General features: G+C 43.6%; 1 protein-coding gene across 1 annotated transcript; it reads left to right on the forward strand.

Moving 5' to 3' along the window:
- Positions 1 to 1,366: 1,366 nt before the first annotated feature.
- Positions 1,367 to 20,650, forward strand: RHOBTB1 (Rho related BTB domain containing 1; the record flags this gene model as incomplete). Its single annotated transcript, XM_081329704.1, has 9 exons — positions 1,367 to 1,558; positions 5,107 to 5,210; positions 8,337 to 8,522; positions 8,927 to 9,870; positions 12,207 to 12,325; positions 17,786 to 17,936; positions 18,544 to 18,632; positions 19,486 to 19,591; positions 20,481 to 20,650. 9 exons carry the CDS (start codon positions 1,367 to 1,369, stop codon positions 20,648 to 20,650), a joined length of 2,061 nt encoding a protein of 686 aa, XP_081185830.1.
- Positions 20,651 to 20,870: the final 220 nt, after the last annotated feature.

The raw sequence follows: 20,870 nt of genomic DNA on the forward strand, positions 1-20,870 counted from the left end.
GGAACTGTACTGGGGGAATGGTTGTAACTAGCCACAATATATAGTCTAGCCCCTAGGCAGCAGCCAATAGGTTTGAATCAACCATTGCCACCTGGAGATAGCCAATTGCAGCACAGGAGACTTGTAGTCTGGGTTGCTGGAGAGCTGTTAGCTGCTCCAGCAACCCATGTGGTATTCCCTCAAAGAACCCAGTACATAACAGTTTCCTCATCAACTTTTCTGTGGAGTCAAGCTAGGACAAAGATATTGCTCCAACAAAGACTAAAATTAATTATAGATCAAAACCCTTAATTTCACTTCATTCTTCTTGACCAGCTATGTTTAACTGTTCAGTATCTCTAAAGTCATGGCAAACAAAAGTAAGATGTAATTAAAATTACAGTCCATCCATTATTAGAACATTCATATGTACCTTAGAAAATATATTTGATGAGACACAGTAAATACTAAGAGCAAAATAGTGAGGAATGCTTTTTCCATATCTCTGATAAGTGAAAAAATGCCACCAATAAAACAGAAATTTCTCAACTCTGCAATTATACATGTTTCTTAATTTTGAAATTGATTGTCTGTGTAGGAAAATAAATTGTAACAGTAAAAGGTTCGGACACCCATCAAATATTACCCAAAGTATTTCTGTTTAAGACAATTTTAACATTAGTGTATTGTACGACACAATGAATTGGATTTTCTCCTAATCTTAAATAGAGGTGAATTTCGTTTGTTTCTTTCTGCTCTTTCAAAAGGCTAGAGGTGAATCCTCCAAAATGTTATATTTGTGTATTAATTTCATTGACCCAAGTTCAGAGCATTGCAGCCTTGTAGCTGAAGTGCATGACTTGGGCCAGGAAAATCTCTCGGGGGGAGGGGGGCTCTTGTGGGGGGAGGGGGTTCTATAACATTCAGAAGTACGTTGGGTTATTTTTTTTAATCACCAGTTTGGGGCTTGCTCAGAATCTTGTGCTAATGAAGATTCTTGATTTGTTTTCTCTGGTAATATGCAGCTGTTTTGTTTTGTAACTTCCTAACTTTGCCTTTTGATTTTGCCTTGGAGGCATACTCCTGAGGACGGGTATAAACATGACCGAAACTTCAAGCGTCGAGCAGCTTGCAGGCTGAGACTTCTGCTGTCCGGCCAGTAACCTGCACTCGGTCCTGTTTTCTCTTCTCTAAGCAAACCTGTGTTTATAGGAAACTGAATGAAGGCCAGGGACGGGCCTGCCTGGTTTATGAGCTGGGTGAGGTTTATAAGTCAGCCTTGACAAGAGGCAGCTCCCATTTTGGCCAGTCAAAGAGGCTGCTAGCCAATTGAGAAGCTTCTCTGAGGTGGTAACCAGAGTTCTGGTCTTCTTGCAGCCCCTGGTAGATGGATATTGACATGGACTACGAAAGACCAAATGTTGAAACCATCAAATGCGTGGTTGTCGGGGATAATGCGGTGGGCAAAACTCGTCTGATCTGTGCAAGAGCCTGCAACACTACCTTGAACCAGTACCAACTGCTGGCAACCCACGTCCCAACGGTCTGGGCAATTGATCAGTATCGAGTCTGCCAAGAGGTAGGTATGGCTTTAATTTTGAGGCCCCGTCTAGAAGGGATATGGATGGAAAGAATGGGCTGGATGGAAGGAATTCCAGAGAGAGGAGTACATTAGATCAGGGCTTTTCAACCAGGGGTATGGGTACCACCTGTGGTACATTGGCACCTGGCAGGTGGTACGCAAGCATCCCAGAAAAGTGGTAGTGGGGGAGGGGAATGAGCTGAACCGGTGGCAGCACAGCACAAGCCTGACTGAGAGATGGTTGGAGCTGCAGGGCTGTCAGGGCTCAGCGGAAGCGCCAAGATCAGTGCTTCTTCGGGGCTGTCAGGGCTCAGGGAAGCGCTGGGATCAGTGCCAGGCTCCAGCTGGAGCTCGGCACTGATCCTGGCGCTTCTGCTGAGCCCAGAAGAAGCGCCAATCAGCTGGAATGTTGCAGCATCTCCAGGGCCTTGTGATTTACATTCAGATGCTTGGCAACTAATTCATATTTATGACGGTCACAGTGTCCCAGGGTCATGTGAAGTGACCAAAACCTGCTGCAACCACCCAGCAGAGGGGTGGAATAAAAACCAAACACCCCACCCACCCCACCCCCGCTGCCAATCCTCAACAGAAATGCTCACAACAATGAAAACTTCGGACAGGAGGAAGAGCGCCGCCGGGCGGGCAGGCAGGTGTCTTGCTCGGCTGTGGCTTGGGGGGCACTTTTTTCAGTGCCATTGTAACTTCAAACAGTCACTAAGCGAACTGTTGTAAGTCGAGGACTACCTGTACTTTGTCACTTTTTTCCTTTTTTTTTTTGGTCATCAAGTTTTTGACACCTTGCTTGCCTACTGGTGGTACTCGGGTGTTGCCATATCCTAAAAGTGGTGCAATGGGTGAAAAGGTTGAAAAGCCCTGTATTGGATTAAAGCAGGCCAGAGTACTTAGTACTTACTTCTACTGTACTTAGAAAATGTATGTGGAAATACTTCAAGTACTTACCTGCTGCCTTTGCATGCTTATATCATTGTTACCTGGTGGAAGGTGCATCCTATTCTTGCAAACCTGTGCTATTGAAGATTCAGATCTTCTGGCCAACCTAATCTCCCTTTTTCTTCTTTTTAGCTGCAGTTAACTGTCCAAAGAAATTCCCCCCAAATTGTTGTATGCAAAAATAGTTGGTAAAGAAGGCATTCCAACCTGTGTGATCTAAAAATTTATAGGGTTGCATTTTTTGTGCAACTGTTATAGTCCAGCAATTCTACCCCGGCTGATTTTTCTAGCTATTGGTCTTCTTCATAAACTCTATGCTGGGTCTTAAATCTGCCATCCATCCATCCTACTCTTTGCAACCGCATATTACCTTCATGCCAGACTTTAATGATGTAGTTTTCTTTTGTGTTCCCCACAGATATATTAAAATGTTGCATAATTATTGCTCATTTCACTAATCATTTGTTGCACTGATTTCATCGGAGGCTGGTGTTAGACTCTAGGCTTAAATCTTTTGTTAAGAAATTGTGTTATGTATAAATACATGAAATCTCTCAGCTTAGCCCCAGATTAAACCATGACTGCTGCTGACCACAGTTTAGATTGTATCTGAAAGTCAACATTTTATTCTGCATGTCTGCTTCATTTAAGCTTTATAAATTCTTCTGCATAGCACAGTAAACTCTGGAGAAAGACTGATGGCCAAGTGTTATAAACGTAAAGGTAAAGGTTCCCCCGCACGTGCATGCTAGTCGTTTCCAACTCTAGGGGCCGGTGCTCGGTGCTCATCTCCGTTTCAAAGCCAAAGAGCCAGCGCTTGTCCGAGGACGTCTCCGTGGTCATGTGGCCGGCATGACTGGACACCAAAGGCACACGGAACGCTGTTACCTTCCCACCAGAGTGGTCCCTATTTTTCTACTTGAATTTTTATGTGCTTTCGAACTGCTAGGTTGGCAGAAGCTGGGACGAGTAACAGGTGCTCACTCTGCTATGCGGCACTGGGGATTCAAACAATAGAACAATATTTATTTCAAATAGTACTTGCTGGGTTTTGGCAGCTGATCACAAATAATGATTTCTTTTTTGTAATATATTTTATTGATTTTTTAAAACATAAATCATTTAATAATTGGTGAACAGTGTGCTGTCGGGGTTACATTTGTAAAACAAGCATTAACAATTGATTTCTATAATCCATAATCCACATAATGATTTTAGTTGATTTCCTCTTTTCTCAAAATATCTTCTTTTGCAAACATTGAGTTAATACAATTCTTATTGTTTTGTTAGATAACAATTAAATATATAATTTCCCCCCAATATTCCTAAAAATAATCACATCAATATAATATTTCTTTTCTATCCAATCATTCTGGTTGCCTTATCATAGATCCTGTTACAGTCCTTATTTTAATTTGTTTCTCCCACCAAATTCTAGGTATTCTTACTGGTTAAGATTTTCTCAAAAATTAATTACATTTAAAAATTTAACTCTATTTTTCCATATGAACCATCTCACACTTTTACATTTCTTAAGGAATAGATAAAACAATGAAAAAAGGAGAGCAAGAGTAAAGAAACATAAAAAATAACATACTACTTAAAATATATATGCCTCCTAAGCTAATATATATTTATTTCCTAAATTTCCTATTTTTTTAACCACAATTAAAAATATGTTTAATGTTTAAACGTTCCATTTAATACATCTAGTCATCTAGTCCTTTAACTCTTATTCAAAACATTTTTTATCCATTATAATTTTCTTAAGTTCAATCACATTTAAGTATCTAAAACGTTTCCTTTATCTAAGTTATTTCAACTTTTTTATATTACTCATATCAAGAAAGAAAACAAAAAAGGGGGAAAAGCATACTAAACTATTTAGGGAATTCATCCCTCTTAAAAGGTAACGTTTCCCCCGCACCTGCGTGCTAGTCGTTTCCGACTCTAGGGGACGGTGCTCATCTCCATTTCAAAGCTGAAGAGCCAGCGCTTGTCCGAGGACGTCTCCGTGGTCATGTGGCCGGCATGACTAGACGCCAAAGGCGCACGGAACGCTGTTACCTTCCCATCGTAGTGGTCCCTATTCTTCTACTTGCATTTTTACGTGCTTTCGAACTGCTAGGTTGGCAGAAGCTGGGACGAGTAACAGGCGCTCACTCTGTTACGCGGCACTCGGGATTTGACCCGCCAAACTGCCGACCTTCTGATCGACAAGCTCAGCGTCCTAACCCACTGAGCCACTGCGTCCCTTTCATCCCTCTTAGAATGACATATATATTCCAAAACCTTTCTATTTCTTTAACCATATTCAAACAAATGTTTTCTTTTTAAGTATTCTCTCTGGTAAGTCCCATCATCTATTTTCTTGGTTGATATAATGATTTCTTGCTTTGAGCTCCTTCCGATCAAAATTTGGCGGGTTATCTGAACTGAAAATCTGGTCTCCAACCAGAAGTTGGCATCTTCTTACTGCCAACTTACTACTGTTAGGATCATCTTCCATCCCTGACTATAACTTGGCTGGCATGAAATTTTTTTCTGCTTCTACCGCAAACCTTTATCTTACAGACGTGTCTCCATTCCAGGTTCTTGAACGATCCCGTGATGTAGTTGACGAAGTGAGTGTTTCTCTCAGGCTCTGGGACACATTTGGAGACCACCACAAAGACCGACGTTTCGCTTACGGAAGGTCAGTCTAAGTTAGGTGCCCCTTTTGTGGCAAGCAAGCTAATAGGAGAATAATGAATCTGAACAAAATACTATATTTTTCATGGGTAATCCACAAACAGTGTGAAGAAGAAACAGCACTATTAAATGAATAATTAAATTAACTATTGCATAATTAAATTAATGACTACATTTACTATTTTTATTTACTTGGCTGATCATAAAGAACAGTTACTGTTGAACTGGGAGAGTTTTGAAAAACTGTGAAGGGAGAAACCTTGCTTATCATTTTCAGAAAAGTGGGATCAGACTAATGAGGAAGGTCTAGCTTGGTTATTAACTAAATTCCATGTTAGTATAAATCAGACATGTCAAACTCGCGACGTTACGTGACATCGCGCAATGTATTGGGACAGTTTTGCCATTGCCGGCAATGGGGTGAGAGTGGCTTCCAGATGACACGTCCGGCCCGTGGGCCGGCAGTTTGACATCCCTGGTATAAATGAAGAATATTTGGTCATTCTAAATGCATTAGATGATATATAGTCTTTAAAAGTAAAGGTAAAGGTTCCCCCGCACATGCGTGCTAATCGTTTCCAACTCTAGGGGCCGGTGCTCATCTCCGTTTCAAAGCCGAAGAGCCAGCGTTTATCCGAGGATGTCTCCATGGTCATGTGGCCAGCATGACTAGATGCCAAAGGCGCACGGAACGCTGTTACCTTCCCACCATAGTGGTCCCTATTTTACTACTTGCATTTTTTTACGTGCTTTCGAACTGCTAGGTTGGCAGAAGCTGGGACGAGTAACAGGTGCTCACTCTGCTACGCGGCACTTGGGATTCGACCCGCCAAACTGCCGACCTTCTGATCGACAAGCTCAGCATCCTAACCCACTGAGCCACCGTGTCTTTATAGTCTTTATAGGACCAGAAATCAACGCTAGTTTAAAATTCCTGCAAACAATGAATTTGAGATTCATTGAAACTCCTTCAGACTTTCTCCCTGTTTTGGTTCCTTTTTAATTTAAAAGTTACCAAAAAGAACAGACTTTGTGGATGAGTCTGAAACTCCTTTATGTCCTAATTGCACGCATGTCAAATACATTAACATCAATCTTGGCAACAGAAAATTGAGATCCAGAAATTCTTTTTGAACAGGTCTCAAAAGTGATTTGTTATGTGCCACAGAAGAGGATGAAGCACAAAGGCTGATCAGATTGGCCTCATAGGCTTTTGTGCCCAAGCAGATGTTCGGCTGCTGAAGCTTCATTGACATTAATACTTTTGGTTTAATATTGATTTCATTGTTCTAGAAGATGGTGCTCTAATCTGCAGAAGGTTAAACAGGCTTCCCTAACTCAGTGCCCACTCAGTCCATTGGGCTTCAGCTCCCATAATTCCCAAGCAATAGGGCTAATTGCTGTGCCAATCAGGAGTTGAAGTCTGACGCATCTATACAGCATTAGGTTGAGAATCAAGTAGGAGGGGAGATTGGGAATATTTGTGGATTTCCTTCCAAAAGCAACCCTAATCCATTGAGCTCCGAGTGTGCATCACCTCCCTCATCAGTACCACATTTCTGGCTTAATATTTCCAAGAGTTGCTTTGGGAGAAGCTCCAAAATGAGATGCAGCTGCAGGAATTCTTCGCAGCAATGCCACAGTCTTGGGAACCCTACAACCAGGGCAGAACACCAAAGTGGTGGTGGTGGGGCTGGTGCAGGGAGATGGGGCCTTCAGCTGCTTCCAGTTCACCAAAGTGGTGTATCATGGGGAGCAGGAAGAGTAGCCAAGGTCATAAAAGGCACAAAGGATTTTGGTGGAACAGACGTCTCAGGAATATTGACCATTTGCCTTCTCTGGCTCAGCTCATAGTACCTTCTGGGGAATAAGTAATTTAACAACCAGGTTTAACAGCCTTCCCAGCCTTGGTTAACAAATACAGTTAAATATTTAAACAAAATTTAAATGCCTTTTCTAAAGGTTGCAAAATAGATGGCAGAGACATTGCCCCTTTGCCAAATACCTGTATGCTTAAAATTCAGTCTTATTGATTCGGCAGGGTTATGTGGATCCTTGATTCTCCTCCTGGAGGCGCCTTCTGATACACAATGAAACACATTGTCACTAAGCAGTTGGGTTGAGACGGGAGGACAGAGCCAGGTGGCTGGATGGAGTCACTGAAGCAGTAGGCATGAGCTTAAATAGACTCCAGAAGATGGTAGAGGATAGGAAGGCCTGGACGAACATTGTCCATAGGGTCGCAATGGGTCTGACATGACTCCGCAACTAACAACAACAAATGGTTCAAGCCAGAGATAGTTGGTGACTAGTAAAAATGTCCTCCTAGGGAGCAGCTGATGACCCATTCAAAGTCAGATATGATCCTCCTGGGCTCAGATTTCAGGGGACGCTACTTGTGTGGTGGATTCTGAGGGCCACCAGCAAGCATTTCAAAACAAAGCCAAACAATTGGTTGTCACAGCAGTTTGTGTATTGAGAAGAGGTCCAAATCGCATTCTTTTCCCAACTCCCTTTTCTCGATTCAGGAAGGGAGGGAAGGAGGGGCTCTAAAATATATTCCTAATGCAGAAAGAAGGAAAACGCTGCTTTGTAAATACTCGTCTCCATAAAAACACCTGAACAGAGAAACACGGTGCCTGAGTCACACTTTGGGTTGGAAGGGTGCGGGGAGAGTAAGATTTATTAATTTTTCCCCCTGTGAACCCTGAACCTTAAAGGAATCCTTGGCGTGCTGGATTTTCTTCCAGAAATTGTCTAGAATCATCCTTCAGCTCCCCCTTGGTTTATCTCAGGATCTGTTTGATGTTTGCAAATATTAATGGGTTGGCCCAACTTCTCCTTGCAAATTAGTCTTTGACGAAGGGGGAGCTGACCTGCTTGCTGCAGAGTTGAGCCCTTATTCTGCCCCCCTTTACCCCTACATGCCACTTGGGAGTTGGGTAAGAGGGGTCCTTGGCTGTTGTGGAGAAACAGAATTGTGAGAAAGTTTATGGACTTCAGCATCACGATCCTGGTGTACAGAAATCTAAATAAACCAAGTCTTGAATTTTCCCTCTCTCCACCCATTTTTGAACAAAGCAATTGAGATATAAAGTTTATTTAAAACAAATAATATTTTGTCTTGCAGATCTGACGTTGTGGTGTTGTGCTTCTCCATTGCTAATCCTAACTCCCTGAATCATGTGAAGACAATGTGGTGTCAAGAGATCAAGCACTTCTGTCCTCGGACCCCTGTGATTCTGGTGGGCTGCCAACTGGACCTTCGCTATGCTGATCTGGAAGCTGTCAATCGAGCCAGGAGGCCATTGGCAAGGTAGAGTTGAATGCAGATAAAACTTTTTTCCCCAGTGGCAAGGCAAAGCTGGACCTTTGCAGAAAAGGCCACATCTTGGCTCCTAAAGGAAGCATTTGAAATGGCCTTGCATGTCTAATTTCTTTACTTTATAATACAACACATCAAGATAAGAACAAAATTAATAGCAAATGAATTAACCATTCCATACCTTGGGAAGGGGCCTTTCAAATGGGCAGGAGGTCTTCTCAGATGTTGAAGACTTTGGGCATCAACACCTGTGGTCTTCATGGTGCATCCAGAAAGGGAAAGCATGAAGGCCAAAGGATCACAAGACTGCATCCTTTGATGGGTGGGGTCCACTAGTTCTATTCAGTGAGCCTGACCAAGGTGTCCTCTTGTTTTTCACTCCATTTTGTTTGCAGGCCTATCAAGAGGGGAGACATCCTGCCACCAGAAAGAGGGAGGGAAGTTGCTAAAGAGCTTGGAATACCCTATTATGAAACCAGCGTCTTTGATCAGTTTGGCATCAAGGATGTGTTTGATAATGCAATCCGAGCGGCCCTGATTTCCAGGAGACATCTGCAGTTCTGGAAATCCCATTTGAAGAAAGTCCAGAAACCTCTGCTCCAAGCTCCATTTCTACCTCCAAAGGCTCCTCCCCCTGTTATAAAGATCCCAGAGTGTCCCATCCTCAAGATCAATGATGTGGGATACTTACTGGACAATCCCCTGTGTGCAGATGTGCTGTTTATTCTTCAGGAACAGACTCAGATTTTTGCTCACAAAATCTACTTAGCTACCTCTTCATCCAAGTTTTATGACCTTTTCTTAATGGAATGTGAAGAAACACCAGGCTTGACTGAAAGCTTTTGTAGCAAAGGTAGCAATCTCCCAACCAGAACCTGTAGCCTTGAAGCAGTTGATCAGGGCGCTGAAGGGGTAGCTGCATCACCTTCTGCTTCGGCTGAGGGCCTCCAGGTGGAGCCTGAAGCAGGAGAAGCCACCTGCCCAAAACAGGGTCCCACGCTCTGGGGCAAAGGTTTCATTAGCCTACATCAAGAGATGCAGATTAACCCTGTTTCAAAGAGGGTCTGTGCAGTGACGGTTGTCAAGATGGAGGCTTCCATCCAACCAGGACCTTTTAAAACCGTCCTGCATTTTTTATACACCGGGCAGCTGGATGAAAATGAAAGGGACCTCACCCGGGTAGCTCAAATTGCTGAGATCCTGGAAGTGTTTGACTTGCGGATGATGGTAGAAAATATTACCAACAAGGAAGCCTTCATGAACCAGGAAATTACAAAGGCTTTCCATGTCCGGAAGGCGAACAGAATAAAAGAATGCCTCTGTAAGGAGACATTTTCTGGTGAGTCTACACAGAAATATCCTTCTACCTTGCATTTGTTACAATGCTAATAAGGACACCTGGGATGGTTTTGTGCAAACCAAGATGCAATTTGAACATTCTGAAGGGTTCGGGAAGGGAAGTTTGGTGCCCACGGCCTAAAATTGTGCCCTACGACAGGTAATGATGTATTCCTTGATGCTAACACATAGGGATGCGGTGGCTCAGAGGGTTAGGACGCTGAGCTTGTCGATCAGACGGTCGGCAGTTTGGCAGGTCGAATCCCGAGTGCCGCGTAACAGAGCGAGCGCCTGTTACTCGTCCCAGCTTCTGCCAACCTAGCAGTTCGAAAGCACGTAAAAATGCAAGTAGAAAAATAGGGACCACTACAGTGGGAAGGTAACAGCGTTCCATGCGCCTTTGGCATCTAGTCATGCCGGCCACATGACCACGGAGACGTCCTTGGACAAGCGCTGGCTCTTCGGCTTTGAAACGGAGATGAGCACCGGCCCCTAGAGTCGGAAACGACTAGCACACATGTGCGGGGGAAACTTTACCTTTACCTTAACACAATACATCTTTACATAAAAAGGCAAATCTGCCCCTACACCCAATCATTTTCGAAACCTGGAGAGCGTTGTCCTCCAGTTGTAGAATGGGAGGAAGGTGCAGATGCTGTTGAAAGAGAGATGCAAGTGTGGGTCTCTTCCTCTGCTTGGAAGGCAGTCTGATTCTGTTCAAGCTTTGGGGAAAAGTCAGAATTCACAGGGAGACGGGCAGAAATAGGAGACCTCTTCCTGCTTTCCTTCTTTGCTGGCCCTGTTGCAGGAGGTGTGGGTGCCTTTGGCTGTCAGCTCCTCAAGGCATCTTGCGGGTGACCGTGCTTGGGCTCCTGATGAATTTTAGCTCCTTTGGTGATAACTGGATAGGGTTTCCTTTCTTTTCTTTCTTCTCTGTCCACTTCCTTCTTCTTTTGCTTCATCTTAATCCAGTTTTGTTTCCCCTTTCTCTTTTATTCTTCCACTGCCAGAATTAAAATTTTAGCTTTTGGGAGGTGAGGGGGTGAGGGATGGAAGCCTCCGCCTCCAACGGTTTACAAGGGCTGTTTTGTTTGCAAGGATAGCGGTGTAACTCTCTAGCCCTTAGCTTTCAGTTTATGGGAAATGATGTTTTATCAAGTACAGTTATGGTCCATCTGATTCAAGAGTAGTCCTTCAGACAGGAGATCTTCCCAGCTCTTCTGGGCTACATCTGAGTCTCTCTGCCATGACACAGCTGCTCGACTGATGAGCTGTCTTTCTCTTCAGCTAATTCTGGGACTTGCAGCTGTTTGAGTGGAATACAGTTGTGCTGGTCAGAGTAAACAGCTACTTTAGGAATTAAGAACTGTCCCCTTAAGGGATAGCCTTTTGGGTAATGTAGTTTTAAGTTACTTGGTCACATCTGTGTTTTGGGATTGGCCATTGGGAGGGACTTCTGATTGGCTACCTGGGATTACTAGCTACGTGCAGGCCAGCAGGGTTGTTATGAATTCCAGCCATGGGAGCTGTTTGCTCCTTCAATATGGGAAATACTACTTCTTTTCACCTATGTGTGAAAAGATTATGAAATGTGCTTCAGAAGAATCTCATCAGTAACTGTGAGTTAGTGTTTAGAGAATGCCTGATGAATTCAAGTAATCTGCATGAAACCCTTTCTGTGGAGTTTATCTGCCTGTATCAAGCAACAGTAGCCCCCTTTAGGAGCTTAGCAGCCAAAGAATATGGAAAATACAAGTTACATGTGCCATCTAGTGGCCATATGGAGTTTTGCAACTAAGGTTAAGAAGCTTTAATGTTAGAACCCGTAGTTGGGGGACTTGAACTGTGACTAGGGAGACCAGGATCAAGTCCATGATGGTCCCCTGGTTGATTTGGGGCCACCCACCCTCCACTCAACCTACTTCACAGGGTTGTGATTTCAGACAGGAACAAAGGGAGATCCCCATCTATGCCACCTCAAGACAGAATATAAATATTATTAGCAATACTACTACTGTGTTGTGGCATTTACATTGCCCATGAAACTGTGATACATTTGACACATTTTAATTTTTGCCAGTGAAACTCTTGATAACCTCAATAAACAAGAACTCCTGGCATGGTTCCTGTGATGGAAGCTCAGAGTTTAATTGCCTTGTTGCTCATTTAAACATTAATATTTGCCCTTCCAGATGTCCTCAATGAAGGCCCTTCTTTGCAGGAATTCTGTAAAATAGCAGATCGTGTGCTTTCTTCCATGTTCTTTCTGACTCACACATTTGACTGCAAGCACCAGCAGTCACAGGTTGTGATTGTGTTCCTTTGATCCCTTAACAGATGTGACATTTGTGTTGGAAGATGGAAAGATAAATGCTCATAAACCACTTCTAATCTGTAGCTGTGAATGGATGTCTGCAATGTTTGGAGGATCCTTTGTGGAAAGCTCGAACAGTGAGGTACCGTATTTGTCCTCTTTGGCCTGTAACCTCCAAGCTTTGGTCTGGAGAAGGAACTTGCTTTAGGTTGCAAGGACTCAAAGGGCATGGGAGTCCCTTGGTGATGTCTCTTTGGGGACCCCTCTTCTCCAGTCTGGAGTTGGTGGGATGGGGAGGTTGGAAGTGGAAAAGCTGGTCTCCATCTCCCATCAGATCTCAGTCCCAGGAGTGAAAAAAGCCGAACACCATGGTGAACCGGTTGAACCTCCTCTTCATTCAATTCTGCCTAATTTGTAAAACTGGCGCTGCCTTAAACGTGAAATGTTAGAAAGATCAGTGGGTCACCAGGCTATCCAAGAGAACAATTTTCATTTCCTACCTTGGCATGAAGCATTGGAGTGAAGCATTGAAAGACGAGGAGCAGAAGGAAAGAAGCCACTGTGCTTATTAATGACCTCAAAGAACGGCAATAGCAGCTTTGGTGAATTTTTAGCACCATCTAAAATTATCTTCTCATTATTCCTTATATTTCAAGGGAGGGAGAGAGGGAGAGAGGGAGGGAAAGAGAGAGAGAGAAAGAGAGAGAGAGAGAGGGAGGGAGGGAGGGAGGGAGGGAGGGAGATATTATATACTTAATATTCTGGAAGCTGTGTTCCACTAAAAAAAAAATTCTCATTACTTTTGAAACAGCAGTAAGCATAATTCCCTCCCTGGAGGCACCCCCAGCAGGTGGTTCATTAAAAATACATACCTTGATTCAGTAAGCTGTGCTCTAAAACACACACACACACACATACACACACACAATCTGGTTCCTAATTATAACCACTAATAACGTGCATTCTTCTTGGTAATCTTAAATATTAATTGCAAAGCCGTATTTTTTCATAGCACATGAAGGTCTCTGTGCCCATCGTCTTTCGCTGCCTTGTTTGGGGTGAGTGATGGGAAAGGAAGGAGCAGAGGCTGGTTCAAGAAGTGGGCAGTATGTGAAGACTGAGGTAGTTCCACATAAATATAATGAGCCCCTTCTAATTTATTTATTGTTCTGAAATTCTGCAGGAAGAACAGGTTATTTGCAGCATTAAGTTAGGCATTTGTGCTCAGTCTCTGTAACAGCCAGTAAAAAAAAAAGTGGGGGAGGAGGAAATCTCCTCTCCTGAATCATTGCTGAGATGGTGGGTCTTGATCCTCCTCTAGTGGCAACTCTACATGTTCTCCCTGGCTTTGTATGTTTTATAAAGTGGTTGTCATGAATGCTTGTGTCTAGTGGAATGTCCTCTGAGAAATTAGGGAACGGTTGCTGGAATTGGGTATGTGTAGTTTAATGAAGAGAAGGGTGAGGGGTGACATGATAGCAGTGTTCCAATATCTCAGGGGCTACCACAAAGAAGAGGGAGTCAAGCTATTCTCCAAAGCACCTGAAAGCAGGACAAGAAGCAACGGATGGAAACACCTCCAAGGTCCCTTCCAACTTTATTATTATTATTATTAAATTGCATGGGTAATGCAAGAACTTTGTGTGGGGGTCATCTCCACCAGAGCAGAAACCCTGGAGAAGAGTTTGGGCTCAAAGCACATGTAACTTTGTGACTGCCTCTCATCCAAGATCTGAGCCTGCTCTGTTTTTCCACAATCAGCCATGGGCTGTGATGAGGACATATGGTTCTTCTGTAGGAGAGGAGCCATTTGTCTCAACAGAACAATGCAACGAGTAACGGGACATCGAAGAACAAGTCCAGTCTTGATTATCTGGATTGACCTTTGCCAATACTTTCTCCTTCTTGGACTTCAACCTGGCTTTCTGGGTTTAATTCAGAAGGAGGGAAGATGGGCAGTATGTAACAAAAATCTTGAAAACCTGATGCATCAATGTGTTTTGAGGGAGCTTCTGCTCTTGCTTCACTCTGTTCCTTCCATTCCCCAGCATAAGCATTGATTCTTTGGAGAACATGACTTTGAAAGTGGGAAGAAAAAAACCAAACCATTGGGGAATTATTGAAAGCAGTTGTCCTAGGAAAGGTAATACTGCAAAGGGCTGAAAAATAAACAGCTTCCCAGAAAGCATCTCTGAATTATTTTTAGCTTCATGGTCTTTATATTAAGGGTAGAAAATTGCTAACACAGGGCCCCAGAATAGAGTCCTTGACCTTGTTTTGCACACTGTGCCTATGCATTCATCATTTTCCAGCTTTGTCCCCTTCCTTGCAGGGACATTTGGCATAGATCCCTAATGTGTGGATATATGTCTGCCTGTGCGCACATAACAAACGAGGAAAGGCTCTTTGCATTGTTCATTTGGGGAACTGGGCTATTGCCTCTTATCAAAGATCTGACCCTGCTCGGATTTTCCACAATCAGCCAGGCTTATGCTTCTGGTCCACAATTAGATTGATGCTTCTGGTTGTGCCACTTGGACACCTCTATGGGCACTTTTCATGAGCTCCAATATTTTATTTCAGTTGCTATAGGGCAGTGGATGAGAACTTAGGGAGCTGAGGGTCCAGGGTACCACTTTTCGAAGATACAAATGATACCTTGGCAGGAGGCTTCCGTGCGGAAGGGAAGTGATGGATGATTTGTCCATCTTTACAATGATTTTGTTGTCTGGCCTGATGCTGCAGCTTTCTAATAAAATGTATTGTGAGTGATGGAAGTCAGAGCTTTGCTGCTCATCGTTTAGCCATCAAGTTGGGAGGATTAGGAAAATAACTTAGAACTGAGTCATAAATTGGGCTCTTGAGACAGTCAAGTCTCCCAAAAATGAGAAGAAGGCATAGGAATGCAAACCAGCAAGAATAGCAGTTCAGGATTTAGCAAAACTGAATTACTGTATCAAGAGAATTTTGTTGCCCAGCTGCCTCCTGTGGTGGGTTTTCTTCTCCCATGAAACTTCAAGCTCCATCACTTGCTTTCAAGCCATTGTTTCCTTTGCTGTTGAGGAGCTGCAGGAGGTCCACCTCTTTCTAAAAGTGAGTCCGTCACAGGTTGCCTTCAGCTGCATTTTGATGAGAAGACTTATTTGTGCTTGAGGAAGAGCTGGGAGCATCTGGCATAGAACGACCAGGTCTTTGAAGCAGATGCCCAGAGTTCCTTCTCTCTTCCTCCTCTGAGAACTGTTTCATTACTTGTTTCACCCAAGGTTTGCCTCCAGCACAGCCATTTTGTTTTGGCATCATAATAGTTCCTCAGATTTTGAAATATATCTATCAGCTCCCCCCAAATTGGATACTTTAGTGTAGAGCTTTCCATAGACAACCTTCATCTATTCTATCAGCCTCCTTGAAGTTGAGGTCAACTCTGCCCACTGTATGGACATAACCATGTCATTTTCTTAGCAATCATATAGAACATAGAATAACAGAGTTGGAAGGGGCCTTGGAGATCTTCTAGTCCAACCCCCTGCTCAAGCAGGGGATCCTATACCATTTCAGATAAATGATTGTCCAGTCTCTTTTGGAAAGCCTCCAGAAGCCAAAACCTCTGAAGTCAACCTGTTCCATTGCTTGATTGCTGTCATCATTAGGAATTTTTTCCTTAGATCTAGGTTGCTTCTCTCCTTGGTTAGTTTCCATCCATTGTTTCTCATCTTGTCATTTGATGCTTTGGAAAATAGTTTGTAGGAGCCCCTCAAATATGTGAACATTGCTATCCTGTCACCCCTGCTCCTTCTTTTCATTAGACTAGACATACCCAGTTCCTGTAAGTGTTTTTCATATGTTTTAGCCTCCAACCCCTAATCATCTTTGTTGCTCTTCTCTGCACTCTTTCCAGAGTCTCATCATCTTTTTTATATTATGGCGACCAGAACTGGATGCAGTATTCCAAGTATGGCCTTACTAAGGCTTTGTATAACAGTACTAGAACTTCATTTAATCTTGATTCTATCCTTATGTTAATGCAGGCTAGGACTGCATTGACCTTTTTTGGCTGTTGCCGCAAAGCCAAAAATCAATCATATTTAAATGATTGTCCACTAAAACTCCAAGATCCCTCTCACAATTACTGGCATTAAGCCAGGTTTTGCCTAGCTTGTATCTATACAGGTGGTTTTGGAAATGGCTTGCCATTTGCCATTTGCAAGTTTACCATTTACAAATTAAAATTTACAATTTTTATTTATTTATTTATTTATTATTTATTTTATTGATGGGATTTATATCCCGCCCTATCTCCCGAAGGACTCAGGGCGGCTAACAACAAAACATATAATAAGTACATATAATAAATTTACCATTTACAAATGGTACACCTTCTGGGATGTCCAGTGTAGAGCTGTGGGTTTTCTCTTGGTCTCTAGAAAATGATTTTGCCACAAAGAACACAAAGAGGGTAAGAGGTATGCTAACATATTTGATTTCATCTTGTAAGATGAGATCCTGATTAGTGCATTGCCTTGATGAAGCAAAACTTTCGAAGAAGGCCAAGATGACTCAATGAAGCAATAAATGGCTGAATTGCTGCCAAGATACTTTGCAAGGCCAAAGAACCAATTTTACTCTAACCGCATGAAAGCAGAATTATATGCAGAAGAAAGATTGTAAAAAGGTAGTATTAATTTAACACAAGGCTCCTCCTGATGGGATGGTAGATTTTTCATTCTAATAATTGTAGGCTTGGTAGTAGAACAAGCTGCCTTTGGTGATGATGCATTCCACTGAAAGTGTGGTTCATTAATGAGAATCAGGTCTGTGTTTTATGTTCAGGACTTTGAGCAACGGCTTAGTAAATCAACTAAATAGCAAGCCTGCTGTAGCGCAAATTTACAGTGGGAACTGTTTCTACAGCTCCAGCCTTAAGCTTCAGAACATGTTTGTACGTGAGAGTGTGTGTATGTACAAATTCCATAAGAACAGCTATTACTCCTGAAGGAGCATCATAGCGTTGGGTTAGGGGTGTTTGTATTTTGGTGGTCTCCAATCTTAATTTAGATTTTAATCCTGCATAGTTTCCCATAGACCCAAGTAAATGTTCTGCATGTCTGAGATGAGATTTTTTTAAAGAATAATGATTGGTAGCTTGTGGCTACCTACGTTTTGAGATTGAGTCCTCTTTTAACTCCGCCCCCAGGTTCTGCCCCTCCTTCCCCTACCCCTACCCTCTTTTTCTAAACATCTTACAACCTAGGTCAGTGATGGTGAACCTTTTAGACACTCAGTGTCCAAAAACCACTCTGCCCTGTTCTTCCCCCGCCCCACTCCGGCTGCCATGTCCTTGGCTGCGCTGCTCTGTGCGGGCCGCACCCAGGGGTGACTCTCCTCCGGGGGGGGGGCTGCTGGTGAGGAGGGGGCTGCAGGGGGAAGCGGGGCTGGGGTGACGGTGCATGTGCCCACAGAGAGGGCTCTGCGTGCCGCCTCTGGCACGCATGTCATAGGTTCACCACCACTTTACCTAGGTGGAAAATTTAACACAGCCCTCTTTCTCCTAGACTGGATTATTTCTCGCTCTGAACATTTAAAAATACCTTCCCCAACGTTTCAGGTTGTTCTCCCCAACATCACTAAGACTTCCATGCAAGCCGTCCTGGATTACCTGTACACCAAGCAACTGTCCTGCAGCCAGGATCTGGACCCCCTTGAATTAATTGCCCTGGCCAACCGATTCTGCCTGCCCCACTTGGCCGCGCTGGCAGGTGAGCCTCTCCAGCCTTTCGCCCTCCCCCCTCCCTGCTAGGCACCCTGGAAGGACCAGCTCTTGGCCGCTTTGTGTTCTGAATCTCAATCTACATTTCCAGTGAGGGAAAAGTCGGGTTGCCTCCACCCGATCTCTCTGTGCTGAATTAATTGAGTCCTCCCCCCCTCCCCGAAATGCGTGTGCCTGCTTAAGAGACCGAAAGCAAATAACAGGCTGCAGTTCACAATGCCCTTTAGGCAGCCTGATTATTCTTAATTGAAAGAGTGTGAATATTAAAGCTTCCATTGTAAATCTCTACTTTGAGAGCCTAATAACATCTTAAGCAATTGAGTTTCAGCAAATCCTGCAGACAGAAGCAGCCCAAGACCCGTTTATTACTCTAGCCTGACTTTGTTAATTATTGTGTTAGTGTTCTTGAAATTAACTATCATAATAGTTATCCCTCCTCTCCCCTGGCCTCAAGGAGAAGGGGCTGGCTGAGAGAGAGAGCGGTTGCAGCAGCAGACACGGCAAAGGCTGGGCCGGGAAGGGAAGGAGGGCCAGGTGGGAAACACAGGGGAGTGATTTCACAAGTGCAGCTCACGCCGGCTTCTCTCCCTCAACAGAGCAACACACCGTACAGGCACTCACCAGGACAGCTGCAAGCGGTGTTTGCGTAGATGGAGAAGTGTTGTGTGTTTTGGAAATAGCCCAGGTTGGTGTCACTCTACTGTAAATACTTTCCATGCTGGTGACAGTGTAAAAATTATGCACAGGTAGTCCCCGACTTAAAACCATTCGCCTACAGTACAACAGGACTCAAAAAAGGTGACTTATATAAGAGTGGTAAATCGAGGACTGCCTGTATTTCCTTTTGGTGAAGAATTTATGGATGGAGAGCTACTGTGTTCTTCCCCGTGGGTGAAAAGAAGATTCCTTTTTCTTCAACATTACTTTTGGGATAACAATTGCAAATGGGCTGGGGACGTATAAGATACGTGGTTTTTGTGCTCCTCAACCTGTTCCTTTTGAAAGGCTGAGGACACAACTTCTCACCACCTTAAAACCCCCGTTTTCAATCTGTCCTTAATGAGAAGGGGAATGTCTTTGAGGGAGGGAGATCGGCAGGCAGAATAAGAGCAGATTCCAGCTTCTCCAGAGTGGGAGATGGGGAAAAAAAGAGGAACGCCCCGATGCTCTGGACTACAAGAATCAACTTGTGGTCAGCCTGGTTGGGATGACTGTGAGCAGTGGAGGTTTCAGGACCAAATACGAGGCGGCCGAGGGACGTTTTCCTAAGTGAAATCCCTCCCTTTTTTGGCCCATCAGTTTCCTACTGCCAATATCTCCTCGTTTCCTCTGAGAGTAACATCTGTCCTCTCAGAAAATGCCCCTTGGAAACACTCACTGGGTTATCAGGATGGTTTGAGAAGCAGTCACTGCTCCAGTGAAATGTCCAGCCTGAATGCCTGCTTCCCAAGAGGTCCCCCAAAGCTTCAGCAGAGGAGAAGGCTACACCCCTGGAATGTTCTTTTGCCTTGACTCACTCCCCTCTGCTTCTTTTCCAGTTCCACAATGCTAAGCAGCTGGCAGCTTGGTGCTTGCATTACATCTGCACTAACTATAACAGTGTTTGTTCGAAGTTCCGAAAGGAAATTAAAATGAAGTCTCCTGGTAAGAAATTCTGGCAAACTTTCTCCCCAACCTTTTCTCAATATTTTATGTCTGCATTTGAAGTCCACCTGCAGATGTTTATATGGTTTACTGCTTATGATAACATAACTTTAAAGACCTTTTTTTATATATATATAGCTGCAGAATCAGTGTAATCTAAGAACACATAATATTCAGCTGCAGAAATGATCCCACCCCTGAAGCTTCCTATTCTGTCTTTGGGACGCTTCAATTTCACACATTTTGATGATCTCTTCTGTAAACTAGGAAGGTCCATTTTGAGTTACGGCAGTCTTGCGTTTTGTGTCTTTCATAAAATGAACTACTGTGTTTCCTGGAAAATAAGACTGGGTTTTATATTAATTTTTGCTCCAAAAGACACATTAGGGCTTATATTTTCCAGTTAGGGCTTATATTCGGGGAAAATAAGGTACTAAATGTGTCCATCTGACTGACGATCTTCACTGGGGTTTATTTTGGGGGTGGGGCTTATATTACGAGCATCCTGAAAAATCATGGTAGAGCTTATTTTCCGATTGGGTCTTATTTTGGGGGAAACACAGTGTCTCTTCTGAGTTTTCTATTGGAGAATATCCGAAAGTAGACACAGACAGCTATGCCCTCCACCACAAATAAGAAATCTCAGAAGTTTTCATCCCTTATCCTATAACAACTTGAAACTTGGTGGACTTTTGAAGAGATTCCCCCCCACCCACACACACACAAGAAATCAGCACAAGATTTCAGATTCCGCATTCCGTGACTTTTCTGTGTGAATAGATAACGCATTGCCCTAGCTCTTTATAATTCCAGAAAATAGACAGGTTTTTAAGACTTTGCTGGTTCAAAATATTGACAAAACTTACTGAGTGTATCGTTTGTTCCCCAGACAATCAGGAATACTTTGAGAAGCACCGCTGGCCTCCCATTTGGTACCTCAAGGAGGAAGATCATTTCCAGCGGGTTAAGAAGGAGCGAGACAAGGAAGAACTGGCCCTCAATAAACATCACTCAAAAAGGAAGTGGTGCTTCTGGAGTTCCTCAACTGTCGTTGCCTGAATGGAGAGAAAGCCAACCCATCTTGGCTCAGCTGGGGAAAAAAATAGCTCTAGCATTGCTCCTGGGCACAGCTGGACCTGGTGGGACCCGCAAAGACTCTGCTCCCCTTCGTTTCAGTGGGTCTCTCCCCAGACCAAAGGCGTAGCAGATTGGGCAAGAGAGACCGGGAGGCACCACTTGTATTCCACCTGAATTCAGGGATCACCAAAGGTTAGGAAGC

Source organism: Vipera berus (genome assembly GCF_964194415.1).
Source record: "Vipera berus genome assembly, chromosome: 5".
NCBI classification, from domain to species: domain Eukaryota; kingdom Metazoa; phylum Chordata; class Lepidosauria; order Squamata; family Viperidae; genus Vipera; species Vipera berus.